At 46.1% G+C, this 13,978-nt stretch overlaps 1 protein-coding gene across 13 annotated transcripts in view; it reads left to right on the top strand.

The window, feature by feature from the left end:
• Positions 1-13,814, top strand: part of PCYT1A (phosphate cytidylyltransferase 1A, choline) — a 44,962-nt gene extending 31,148 nt beyond the window's left edge. For 5 of the 13 annotated variants that reach the window (XM_005545270.5, XM_074030679.1, XM_074030682.1 and 2 more), the window contains 6 exons: positions 862-978; positions 1,683-1,834; positions 5,060-5,138; positions 5,613-5,755; positions 8,062-8,250; positions 8,907-13,814. In XM_005545270.5, coding sequence (XP_005545327.1) covers positions 862-978; positions 1,683-1,834; positions 5,060-5,138; positions 5,613-5,755; positions 8,062-8,250; positions 8,907-9,113 — 887 coding nt within the window. In that variant the 3' untranslated portion in view covers positions 9,114-13,814. Of the gene's footprint in view, positions 1-861; positions 979-1,682; positions 1,835-5,059; positions 5,139-5,612; positions 5,756-6,680; positions 6,839-8,061; positions 8,251-8,906 lie in introns of those variants that run through there. The other 8 variants (XM_045387272.3, XM_045387273.3, XM_074030678.1 and 5 more) reach the window with 3 other exon arrangements.
• Positions 13,815-13,978: the final 164 nt, after the last annotated feature.

Here is a 13,978-nt window from a genome sequence, read left to right as displayed (position 1 = left end):
GGCTTTGGAATTAGCCTTGTTCCCCAGGAAATCATTTCCTGGCTTCTAAGTTGACAGCTCTCTTATTAGTTGTGCCTGACAAGTTTGGTACAACCAGGCTACCAGAGGCAGTTAGTGCAGATGATGATGTTAAAAATCTCTTTATAGGCTGAGTATGGTGGCTCACACCTGTAATCCCAGCATTTTGGGAGGCCAAGGTGGGATTGCTTGAGTCCAGAAGTTCAAGACCAGCCTGGGCAACATGGTCTCTACAAAAAATAATAATAAAAAAAAATTAGCTGGCATGGTGGTGTGCATCTGTGGTCCCATCTACTTCGGAGGCTGAGATGGGAGGATCACTTGAGCCCAGGAGGTCAAGGCTGCAGTGAGCTCTGATCGTACCACTGCACTCCAGCCTGGATAACAGAGTGAGACCCTGTCTCAAAAATGAAAAGGTGTTTATAGTCAAGTTATTTTTCATAACCCAACCTACCCCCAAATTAGGGTGAATACCCAGAGAACATCTAAAGAAAGGAGTATGCAATGGGGCAGGGCGCAGTGGCTCACACCTGTAATCCCAGCACTTTGGGAGGCTGAGGCTGGCAGATCATTTGAGACCAGGAGTTCGAGACCAGCCTGGCCAACAAGGAAAAACCCCATCTCTGCTAAAAACACAAAAATAGCCAGACATGATGACATGCACCTGTAGTCCTAGCTACTTGGGAGGCTGAGGCAGGAGAACCACTTGAATCCAGGAGGTGGAAGGTGCAGTGAGCCGAGATCATGCCACTGTACTCCAGCCTGGGCAACAGAGTAAGACTTGGTCTCAAAAAAAAAAAAAAAAAAAGTATTTTTGTGATCTATTCTTTCATTTGGATTTAGGTGAGCGACCTGTGAGAGTTTATGCCGATGGAATATTTGACTTATTTCACTCTGGTCATGCCCGAGCTCTGATGCAAGCAAAGAACCTTTTCCCTAATACGTACCTCATTGTGGGAGGTAAGAAAACATTTGATGACTTCAGGTGCAGTGCAGAAAAAGATGATAGTAGAGTCTGTATTTCTCTTCTGTCTTTATAACCTGAGTACACCGGCTCTTATTTCCGTTTTTAAGTGAAGGATGTAGTACAGCCTCTCTAAAACATGAAATATATGAGGTACCAGCAACCTAAACCTGGAGAGAGGAGCTTCAAGCTCATTGACTGTGACGTCTGACATTTATCTCACTGTTTGTAGCCGAGTTTCTGCCAGTCACAGGAGCAACAATGACTTCTGTTGCCCAGTTAAAAAACATTTGCTTTAGATTTCACTTTATTACTTTGAATCAACTGGAATACAAAAGTCTGCCAAGGAAATGTCATGTGGTCCAGTCCAGTGTGAATAAAATAGGAACACATGTTTAAGGACTTAATTGATACAGACATGCACAGCAGGTTGATTTCAGAGTCGAAGATCTTGGTCACCTGTTGTGCCGTCTCTTCTCCAAAGTACGAACATACTATTTAGTGAGTGTTGCTCCTGAAGGTATACGCTGCATTAGGAGAAGCGTTGTTACCCAGGTTCAACTGCCTTTAGAAGACTTTTCTTCAGTTGGGGAAGATGGTTGCAGTCCTAAGCAGTGGGAGAAGATGGGAGAGGTCAGTGGCTGAGGAGTGGCTAAGCAAAGAGGACTCCGACCCACAGTTTATGATGTGGTGAACTCAGTTTGCAGCGATGAGCTCACACACAACTTCAAAGGCTTCACGGTGATGAATGAGAACGAGCGCTATGACGCAGTCCAGCACTGCCGTTATGTGGATGAGGTGGTGAGGAATGCGCCCTGGACCCTGACACCTGAGTTCCTGGCCGAACACCGGGTAAGAAACTGGACACATATTTCCCTTCCTTGTTCCAGAATCCCCTCAACTCTCACGACTGCTGGCACGCAGGCTGGTTTTCCACTAGCTCTGTTTGACTTCTACTTCATATGTAAGTTTCATAGGAGATGACAGTGATATTACTAGTGATAATAGTCATCCCTGACGTTTATGTGGGGTTGGATGGTTTGCAAGCACTTTTACATCCATTCTATTCCATTTTCTCCCCACAACAATCCTGTGGTGTGGTTATCATTTCCACTTTACATGTGAGTAACAAGTCCTAGAGAAACCAAATAACCTGCTCCAAGTTACACCATTGGCAGAGCTGGGAATTGAACTTGTCAGTTACGAGACTTTTCCCCCCACACCACAGGCATGTCTACCCTTAGAACGTGCCAGTCTCCTGAGAATATCCACAGCCCCAGGCGAACTCTGAAGACGGTCACATTACCAGGAAACAAGATGGATTAACATAGACTTCTCTTGGCTTAAGTTTCATTTCAGGGCTTTGGTCTTAGGCTAGAAATTGGGTGGAATCAGAAACCAAGGATATTTCTTACTGTTTCTCAGTAAGTTATTATCAACCCCTTACCTCCTTTTAATTCTCCCACATTAAAGTAACAGATTTCAGCCAGGTGCAGTGGCTCATGCCTGTAATCCCAGCACTTTGGGAGACCAATGTGGGAGGATCGCTTGAGCCCAGGAGTTCGAGACCAGCCTGGGCAACATAACGAGACCCTGTCTCTACTTTTTAAAAAAAGCCACAGGTTTCCTGCAAAAGGTGGGTATAAAAGATGAGAAGGATTGATTAGGCCAGGTTAGAGGTCCCCACGCCTAAGGAAACAGCAAGCATGTTGTCAGTTCTCTACAGGGGCGTGTGGAATGTTGTAGGTAAATTGTTGAGTGAGGCAGAAAGAATAAAGGCAGCCAAAGGGCTTCTAAAGCAATACATGGGTAGGCCTGAAGAGGGGATATTTACTGTAACTATTGAGGATTGGGACAGATCTTCTATAATTCTCTGACTTTTCTACATCAACACTTAGCAGCCAGTGGCTCCAAAAGTGGTAAGCAAGCTTATTCTCAGCATCACAGCCCGCAGGCCCACACAGAAGTATGAGGTTAGAGGAATTTCTGTTTGTTTGTTTGTTTGTTTTTTTTTTTTGAGACGGAGTCTCGCTCTGTCGCCCAGGCTGGAATGCCGTGGCGCGATCTCGGCTCACTGCAAGCTCCACCTCCCAGGTTCACGCCTTTCTCCTGCCTCAGCCTCCCGAGTAGCTGGGACTACAGGCGCCCACCACCTCGCCCGGCTAGTTTTTTGTATTTTTTAGTAGAGACGGGGTTTCACTGTGGTCTTGATCGCCTGACCTTGTGATCCACCCACCTCAGCTTCCCAAAGTGCTGGGATTACAGGCGTGAGCCACAGCACCCGGCTGGTTAGAGGAATTTCTAACTCTGCTTTTCTCTTTGTTAACAGTATATACTCAACTCTAAGTTTTGCTTTCCCATTCTTTTTTTTTTTTTTTTTTTGAGATGGAGTCTCGCTCTGTTGCCCAGGCTGCAGTGCAGTGGCGCGATCTCGACTCACTGCAACCTCCACCTCCCAGTTTCAGGCGATTCTCTTGCTTCAGCCTCCCAAGTAGCTGGGATTACAGGCGCCACCACCACGCCCGGCTAATTTTTTTGTATTTTTAGTAGAGACGGGGTTTCACCATGTTAGCCAGGATGGTCTCAATCTCCTGACTTCATGATCCGCCTGCCTCAGCCCCCCAAAGTGCTGGAATTACAGGCATGAGCAACCGTGCCTGGCCTTCGGCCTCCTGTTCTTTACTTTGTGCCTATGGATCCCTGACAAGTTGTTCATGAGTAATTGAGATGCTAGCTGAGGGTCTCTGACATAGTCCCAGTGAACATGCTTCACACTACAGTAGTCTCTGGAGGTTGGTAGAGTGATCTTAGTAATTATCAGCAAAAGGCTGGTGGCCCATTCAGGAAGGAGTAAGTGAAGTTTAGCATGTCTCTGAACAACGTTATTGATCCCCAGTGTCATTCGTCTCTTCTTGCTCTTGCAAAGGATATTCATAGTAGTAAAATGGCCGGGCGCGGTGGCTCACGCCTGTAATCCCAGCACTTTGGGAGGCCGAGTCAGGTAGATCATTTGAGGTCAGGAGTTCGTGACCAGCCTGGCCAACATGGTGAAACCCCGTCTGTACTAAAAATACAAAGATTATCCTGGCGTGGTGACATGCACCTGTAGTCCCAGCTACTCGGGAGGCTGAGGCAGGAGAATTACTTGAATCCAGGAGGCAGAGGTTGCAGTGAGCCGAGATCATGCCGTTGCACTCCAGCCTGGGTGACAGAGCGATACTTGGTCTCAAAAAAAAAAAAAAAAAAGGTAGTAAAATGATAGATCCTGAGGATAAAATGTCTTTTATGGCTTTGGGTTTGTATTTCTCAGGAGTATAGATGTATGTATTCCAGTCATAGGGCTGGTGGTTGCTATTTTTATATTCCCTCTTTTCTCACGGACTGAGAGAAACCAGTTAGGAAAGAAGTAACCTCTTTCTCATATTTTTTTTTTTTTGGAGACAGTCTTGCTCTGTCACCCAGGCTGGAGTGCAGTGGTGCGGTCTCAGCTCACTGTAGCCTCTACCTTCCGGGTTCAAGCAATTCTGCCTCAGCCTCCCAAGTAGCTGGGATTACAGTCGCCGGTCCCCAAGCCTGGCTTATTTTTTTGTATTTTTAGTAGAGATGGGGTTTCACTGTGTTAGCCAGGATGGTCTTAAACTCCTGACCTCGTAATCTGCCTGCCTTGGCCTCCCAAAGTGCTGGGATTACAGGTGTGAGCCACCGCGCCCGGCCTTTCTCATACTTTTAGAAACCCTTATTTGACCAAATCCTTCCAGACCCAGGACAGGGAGATTTCCTTCTTTCCTAGGCTCCACCCACTAACTGGTTCACCAGCAAACCCTCTGGCCCTGTTGACCACAGCAAGATGACTGGTGTCCAGAGTGAGGGTAACGGTTCTAGTAGACTAGGAGAAACAGCGAGAAAAGCAGCTGGCTAACTTTCTATTTATGCTCCATAAATCATTAGGTTGGGTGGTTTGTGAATAGATTGTAGCCTGACCTCTGCTTATTGTCCTTTTTCTGGGCCTAAGAACATTGACTGGGTCTTTCTGAATGGCAGTTATCGTGGGTTTTAATGATGTTTCCTTATTTTCAGATTGATTTTGTAGCCCATGATGATATCCCTTATTCATCTGCTGGAAGTGATGATGTTTATAAGCACATCAAGGAGGCAGGTGAGTGACCTGATGTGCTTCCTCACTTTAGGGGATCTCAGGGCAGCTGTAGATGTTCAGCCGTGTTGCTACTTTACAGAGGAAAATGTGTACATTAGAAATTCAACATCCTCTTTCAGGCCACATTTTGGATAAAAGGTAAAGATGAGCATAGCATTCATCAATTCTTCATCATCAGTTCATGACATCCATCAATTCTTGGTATAAACATCTACTTTTGATATCTCTCTTAATTTCAGGAAACGCTTTCTCATATTTTTCGTAATATTAGGGCTATGTAACTCTTCTTTGCCTTACCTCTGGACTTTCATTCAGTCTTCCTTCTGTATATCAGTATCTCTCCGTTTCATTTAGTAATAACAGATTCTGCTTTTTGAGGAAAGGAAAGGAACGTTGCCCCCAGTTTCCATTTAGTCTTAATACCTGAGCTAACCAGAACCTCACAGTGTTTGTCTGTATGTGTTTCTGAGTCAGGCATGTTTGCTCCAACACAGAGGACAGAAGGTATCTCCACGTCAGACATCATCACCCGAATTGTGCGGGACTATGATGTGTATGCGAGGCGGAACCTGCAGAGGGGCTACACCGCAAAGGAGCTCAATGTCAGCTTCATCAACGTGAGTTCCAACCGCACCCCAGACTTCCCTGACTCTGTGGGATACGTATTGCCTCTCACTCCATCTTAGCTGAACTGGCTTTGCAGTTAGCTCTGATGATCACTCCCAAAAGTTCAGTGAATGAATTACCACTATGTTAACTGTTTACAAAAAGAATGAAACAGTTTCTGCCGTTACGGTCTAGTACCAACACATTGGTATAAAGTCATACAGCCAACAAAATAAATAAGAAAGAGTAATTTAGATAGTACAGTATTTCTGTTAATAAATTGAAAACTGTGTCTCTTAAACTTCCTTTTTCTTTTTTGGTTGGATGATCTTTTGGAAACCTCCTTAAGCCTATGAACCCTGTCCCCGTGTGGACAGTGACACACGACACACCACTTCCCCCCATAGACCTGAGTTTTAAATTTTGATTGATGAAACCTTAAGTTTATCTTAGCTTACTATTGCCTTTTAAAAACTCTGTATATTTTACTGGGCTTGGTGGTTCATGCCTGTAATCCCAGTACTTTGGGAGGCTGAGGCGGGAGGACTGCTTGAGGCCAGGAGTTTGAGACCAGTCTGAGGCAGCATAGTGAGACCCCATCTCTAAACAAACAGGCAAACAAAAAAACTCATATATATATGTATGTAGTGTATATATATGTATGTAGTATAGATATATTCATTGTTTTTGTAAACAGTTATATATATATTACAGTATATATATATGTACACACACTACATATATATATGTAGTATTTCTTTCTTTTTGAGACAGGGTCTTGCTCTGTTGCCCAGGCTGGAGTGCAGTGGCATGATCTCGGCTCGCTGTGGCCTCTGTCTCCTGGGTTCAAGTGATTCTGGTGCCTTAGCCTCCTGAATAGCAGTGATTACAGGCTTGTGCCACCACGCCTGGCTAATTTTTGTATTTTTTTTTTAGCAGAGATGGGGTTTCGCCATGTTTCCCAGGCTGGTCTTGAACTCCTGGCCTCAAGCGATCGGCCCCCCTTGGCCTCCCAAAGCGCTGGGATTACAGGCATGAGCTACCGTATCTATCCGACACCATACATTTTGTATGTAAATTAGACCTCAATAAAATTAATTTAAAAAGAAGAAAGCTGCTAACTTTAATGTCTCCTACATAATCAGTTTACCATGCTCCCCCACCTGCTCCCATCTCTGTGAATTGTGCTATGAGAATGGATAAAATGATTACATCTAAATATGATTTATCTAGGCAGACAAACACTAGCTCTTGTTAATTTATTTACTATAGCTTTATTTTTTCCCATAAAAATCAGGTGTTTAAAAATTCTAAACATATTCCCTTTCCTCTTTATGATCTGGAAATTAGGAGAGCACTTTTCTTTTTCTTTTTTTGAGATAGAGTAACACTCAGTCACCCAGGCCAGAGTACAGTGGTGCAATCTTGGCTTACTGCAGCCTTGACCTCCGGGCTCAAGTGATCCTCCCATCTCAGCCTCCTGAGTAGCTGGGACTATGGGCACAGGCCACCATACCCAGCTAATTTTTTATATTTTTATTTTTAGTAGAGATGAGGTCTTGCTATGTTGTCTAGGCTGCTTTCGAGTTCCTGGCCTCAAGCAATCCTCCCACCTCGGCTTCCCAAAGTGCTGGTATTACAGGCATGAGCCACTGTGCCTGGCCAAGGATACTTTTCATTTGACTAAAGACTCCCCTCCCCTCCGCCACAGGGTTTATACCGTTTTCCTTTTCTTTAGCAAAGTCGGTAGGGCCAACGAGTGTCCGCATTTCGCAGGTGAGTAAACGGACCTTAAAACACGAAAGCAGCAAAAGCGGAAACACAGCTCATTAAAACAATAGAGTCAGCCAGCGACAGGGGAGACGCAGTTCGATGAGCGGATGAAGCGGAAGATCAGTGTTTTCTCCCTCGATCCATCGTGATGCGTTATTCTCGGCAGTGCTGTGCAGGGATCTTTAGCTGCCTCTGTATCTCCCTCTGGAATGAGGTTTGGGTCATGCTGGGCATGTTTATGTTCCAAGTTTATGTTTTATCTTTAAAACTCTGACGTTATTTGGCTACCTGCCTGTGACTGGGTATAGCCTATATTTTTAGTTTATTCCCAAATGCCCACAATATTAGCATTACTATTTTGTGTGTGCATCCACAGCATATCTTATCTGTTATTATGCTAATGACATGTGGGGTAGATTAAAGCAAAGCAGAATTCTAGACTGAAAACAGTGTCAGTTGAGTGCTTGAGCCATTTTTTTTGTTCTCTTATGGTAGAGAAGTTGGGCATAGCATTATTTCTCAAAATAGTTGTTTCTTTATCTAGGAGAAGAAATACCACTTGCAGGAGAGGGTTGACAAAGTAAAGAAGAAAGTGAAAGACGTGGAGGAAAAGTCCAAAGAATTTGTTCAGAAGGTGGAGGAAAAAAGCATTGACCTCATTCAGAAGTGGGAGGAGAAGTCCCGAGAATTCATTGGAAGTTTTCTGGAAATGTTTGGTCCGGAAGGAGCGCTGGTATGTTCTTCCCCACTGGACAGTGTAGGGAGCTCCCATGTTGTGGAAAGAATTACAGAATCATCGAGCAGAAAGGGACGTCGACAATTAAGGAGTGATCTAGTCTAGTCCCCTTATCTGGGCAGAACTGTCTTTCAACTGTCCCCAGCAAGGTTTTTGAAATCTTTACAGAAAGAGGTTACACATTCTCCTAGATAATTTTGCCAGCTCTCTATCAACCTTGAAATCTGGTGACAAGAGAAGCAAAACGCCTTGCCCAGCTTTTATTTGTGGTATGATTTTAGATAGAAGGAAAGGAAAGAATAAAGAATAATAAAAAGAAAGCAGCCTCCACTCCAAGTAGCTGCAGCATGAACCCCAGGTAAGGTGGGAATTCTATCTTTGAGGAGTAGCAGTCTTTTCAGCCAAATAAAAGATTGAGCAAGTGAGTCCTAGGTTAGATATCAGGAAGGATCTGTCTGTGAAGGTGTTTGGATGGATTAGAATAATCCTAGAACAGATTATTCGGGAAGAATGGGGAATTTCCCGGGTAATGACAGCAGGTGAGAACCGTTAAATCAGTAGTACAGCATAGACTGCCCTAGTCCCAGATGCTTCAGTGACGATTCAGTGGGATCCGCGGTATTGCTTCTAACTCTTCCTTTCGGTCTCTCCAGAAACACATGCTGAAAGAGGGGAAGGGCCGGATGCTGCAGGCCATCAGTCCAAAGCAGAGCCCCAGCAGCAGCCCCACTCGCGAGCGCTCCCCCTCCCCCTCTTTTCGATGGCCCTTCTCTGGCAAGACTTCCCCACCTTGTTCCCCAGCAAATCTCCCCAGGCACAAGGCTGCAGCCTATGATATCAGTGAGGATGAAGAAGACTAATTTTCCTCCCTCCTTTCCTCTCCTCTCCCTCTGTCCCATGACCTTCGAAGCTCTCTGTTGAATTCCAGACTGTGACCCCAACACTAAACCTAAGGACAGCTACAAAGGAAAGACAACTGGGGCAAGAGGACCCTGGACTGGGGGAACCAGAACAGCCTGTCCTCCAAGTGACATCACTCGCCCACACGAAGGAGGGGCTGCACCTTAGAAGCCTGCTCTGCACCCATTTACCCTCCCCGAGGGCTTTGTTTCACTGTTTGTGTTCACGTGATCTCAACAGGGAAATCGTCATTTTTATTACGTTTTTTTAAAATTAGTCTTTCAAATGTAGAACTAATTTTTTGCCCGAGGAGTGGGCAGAAGAAGGAGGTAGTGTAATACGCAGAGGCCTTTCCTTCCCAATACACTATAGCATTTGCCTTCCGTTCTGAAGCGAAGTGGCTTGCCAAGTCCTTCACAAAATGAGCCATGCTGATGGGTAATCTGTGGAGAAATATCTTAATTTTGATTTCCTTAAGGAAAAGCTAACAGCCAAGTTACAGTCACAAATCCCCTCAACGTACTGCTGTCACCAGTGTCATTGTGGCTGTAGGAAGGAGATCTGAGCCTAACTTGTCTCACTCTCTGAGGAGTTTCTTACTGGACCCAATGGGGGCCATGAAGACACTGACGGGGACGGAAGCATGGCGTCAGCTGCAGTGTTTCTGCTGTGTTCATCTTCTCAGAAATTCTGTGTCTGCTGTGTTCATCTTCTCAGAAATTCTGTGACCCGGTTCTCTGGGAGCCTTTGTGAGTCTCTTTCCTGCCATCTACCGTCAAAGGAAGGAACGCTTTTCGGGTTACGAGGATGAGGAGAGGAGCGGGACAATACTCAATCCCATGCCAAGTCAGTTGAGATTCGTTTCCTACTGGGAGGAGGGCCTGGCCCTGCTACTCCTATTTGAATGTTATTAACGTTACCTAGGCTTTTACAGAGGATACTTTGTAAATGTCTGCCGTTGGAACTTGATGTCAATCCCTTTTGGTAGTAGCCATATTGAATAGAGAGATTTGCACAGAATGTAGAAGCAAAAGCATAGGAAACACCTTCCTTTCTGAAGCAACAGCCTCATCATCTTGACCTCTGTCCCTCTTAAGAACATTCTTCACTGGAACCAGAGCTCCACAGAGTCTTTCTTTTCCTCGGAGAGCCGCGGCTGGCAGGGACCTCCCTCCACCGCCCTCCAGCAAGCCACAGAGCATGCCCTCACGGGACAAGATGTGGTAGGTTTTCTCCTTTTCTCCCCACTTCTCACACACGCCTGGTGGTTGTGGTGCCATCTCCATGTTAGCTTGCCTGGGAGGATTCAACATTCCAATCGAAGGATGCTAACACCTAACACCTGTGCTCACGCCTAACACCTGCCCTCACGCCTAACACCTGCGCACACGCCTAACACCTGCCCCAACGCCCAACACCTGCCCCAACGCCCAACACCTGCCCCAACGCCCAACACCTGCCCTCACGCCCAACACCTGCCCCAACGCCTAACACCTGCCCCCACGCCTAACACCTGCCCCAACGCCTAACACCTGCCCTCACGCCCAACACCTGCCCCCACGCCTAACACCTGCCCTCACGCCTAACACCTGCCCTCACGCCTAACACCTGCGCACACGCCCAACACCTGCCCCAACGCCTAACACCTGCCCTCATGCCCAACACCTGCCCCCACGCCTAACACCTGCCCTCACGCCTAACACCTGCCCTCACCCCTAACACCTGCCCTCACGCCTAACACCTGCTGTTGAGCATGATCTAACTTTCAAAGCCCTGGCCTCCTGTCTCCTTAGCTACTTAGCTACATGGCCTAGCAGATCATCAGCCATCAGTAATCCTGTGGCTAGATTCAGGGGAAAATGGCTTCTGTCCAGGCCCCACCCCCTGTCACTCATAAATACCCCTTGTGGGGGTGGAGTTTTAGTGTTTTCAGCTAAGAAAACCACATTTTCTCTTTTCTTGCCTCTCCGCTAGGACTGTGAGCATCTCCTAGTCCAGCCCTTAAACACTTTCTGGTAACACCTGTTCTTCCACCTGAGGGTCAGAGGCTGGAATCATTGCCTGCACAGCAGGACTATCTAGGTTCTTAAAACTTGGATCGCCCAGGCCAGGCGCAGTGGCTCACGCCTGTCATCCCAGCAGTCTGGGGGGCTGAGGCTGGTGGATCACTTGAGGCCAAGAGGTTGAGACCAGCCTGACCAACATGGTGAAACCCCGTCTCTACTAAAAATACAAAAATTAGCCAGGCGTGGTGGTGCGCACCTGTAATCCCAGCTACTTGGAAGCCTGAGGCAGGAGAATCCCTTGAACGGAGGCGGAGGTTGCAGTGAGCCAAGATGGTGCCACTGCACTCCAGCCTGTGTAACAGAGTGAGACTCTGTCTCCAAAACAAAACAAAACAAAACAAAACCACACACACAGAAGTAAAAAGAAATAATAAAAATAAATAAATAAAAATACTTGGATCACCCAGAAAGTTAGAGCGTCACAGAGGAGAGGGAGAATGAAGCCTCTTGTTATCCTGATCGCCTATGAAAATGACATTTCTAACTCTTCTCTTGAAGCGCAGTTCTTACTGTCAAAACTGGTCATACAGGCTTTGGCCTGGAGTCCTGTCTTTGAAACAGTTGAAGTTAGTGTTTTCCCGTGTTCCCCAGCGTTATATAGTCTCATCTTATCTGCGCCAGCCTTCGCGCTCTGGGAATTCTGCCTGCTTCCGTCTGACTGACTCTCCCTGGGGTGGAGAGGCAGTGAAGCCTCTTCTGAAGCCCATCGACGTGGTTCCTCCGAGTGCACATTACACAAGTGTGTTTGGATAGACAGGGAGATGCCCAGAACGTGGTTTTCCTCCCTCCCCACGGGAGCCACACCTCCTACATACATAGTCTGGGTCCCAGATGTTTGGCCCTTTTCCTCTGCTCTCAGTGGGCTGCTTTTGGCATGCCCTGGGCTTGGAACGGACCTGCAGGCTGACAGACCTCTGAGACTGCTAGGGCCAGCAAACGTACATGTTCTTGGGAAACTCCCTTTCCCCTTTTGGTGAGTTTCTACCACCTCAGTCTAATCGTTTTTTCTGAAGCTGTTTGTTTGACTGAAGCTGAAGTCTTTTATGGTGTGGCATATTAGATACTTTGGGGTAAATGTGGTCTTAGGTGCTGGACAAGCATGGGTAGACAGAGGAAGCTGTTGGAATGTTGCATAATTTGGTCATCTGTGCCTAATTAAATGAGGTTAGAGGTGTGTACACCACAACAATGCCTGGGATCTAAATCTTCAGATATTAATGTTTGAGGCTATGGAGCCGTTTCCCTGATTCCCGTACAAGAAAGCAGCCAACATGGATGGGCCAAGTGTGGCCAAGATGACGGAGCCAGAAATGCTGGCCTTAGAGTAGAGCCTCTGTGTGTAAGATGTAAGAAGGCCAGAGCCCTGCAACCAGAGCCGAGGAGGTGCCAGCGCAGCCACTGCCTTCCAGGGGCCTGGACAGAAAGCTTGCTCTTATGCTAGACTCAGAAGCACTGAAGAATGGAGGTTGAAACTTTAGAGGACTAGAAAGGGATCATTTGTGCTGTTGCAGCTATTGCTGATAGCTAGAGCCAAAGACCATTATTTTGCTGAGGCTTGGGTGAGAAAGGGATGTGAGGAGGTTGAAAATCCTGAAGAAGAGAAAAAACATGAGGGAGGTTGAGAAAACTTTTGACACTTTCTGATCGCCGGTAACTCCTTAGGCTGCACCTGAGTGATGGTGGTTTTTTTGGAGGCTGCACAGCTGGTCAGACCATCTCTAGATGTTCTTTCCACAGTGGTTCACAGGGCGTCGTTCTCCCTTCCTGGATTATCTTGACTATGGGTAGCTATTTTCAAGAGCTCTTTGCCTTTTTAATCCTGCTCCAGATCACTTATCCAAAATCTTTCCAAATCAATTATATTTTGCTGCTTTTCTTTAATTCCCTAAAAGCCATAGCTTCTAGATTTTCTATCAGCACACAGTCTCACCAGAAGTGGAACCAATACAGGTAGAAAAAGGAAGCCCCCCATTAACATCGGGTTAATGGTAGAGCCAATGTTTTTAACTGGTGGTATTTTTTTAAACTTACCAATATAAGTATTTTTAAAGGTTCTATTTTTCAAAGTCATGACAATGATTGTTCTTGTTTTCTCTCATAGAATAGACTGCCATGGGATAAAGAGTGGTCCCTAGCTTCTATTTTTCCAAGTAAATAAGTAGAACATGTTCTTGGGATTATACCATTAAATGTTAATTTTCTTGAAGAAGAAAGATTGTTGTCTGCCAGGATTTTATGTTAGCACTCGGATTGAGGCAGAAAACGGAAGCACCAAGTTTAACACTGGGATGGCGCGGGTTGTGTTCCTGGAGGTTTGAAGTGGGCCTTCCTGCCTTTTGAGGGGAAAACTGACTGTTTTGAACATATCCTGGATTAGTTGGGTTGTTTTGTATTGAGGATCCCTAGAAGACAAGAGAGTCTTGGAAAGGGCTGCTGGCTTCGTCGTGAACGTTCGTCCCATCACCAGTGTGAGTCCGCGAGGAAGTTTTCCTCAAGTGGGGTTCAGTCTCTAATTTTCCTGTCTGTTATTAGTTTGTTCTGAGTTATTTTGGATTTTGTTCTTTAGCCAAATAAAGGCAATGTGGTTTTACCTCATGTTCCGTGTCCTGTGGTTTTTTTTGTTGTTGTTGTTTTTAGAGACGGAGTTTCGCTCTCATTGCCCAGGCTGGAATGCAGTGGTGCAATCTCGGCTCACTGCAACCTTTGCCTCCCGGGTTCAAGTGATTCTCCTGCCTCAGCCTCCCGAGTAGCTGGGATTA

Source organism: Macaca fascicularis, chromosome 2 (assembly GCF_037993035.2).
Source record: "Macaca fascicularis isolate 582-1 chromosome 2, T2T-MFA8v1.1".
Lineage (NCBI taxonomy): Eukaryota > Metazoa > Chordata > Mammalia > Primates > Cercopithecidae > Macaca > Macaca fascicularis.
The sequence above is the reverse complement of the archived record's forward strand: the minus strand, read 5'-3'. Positions and strand labels throughout refer to the sequence as shown.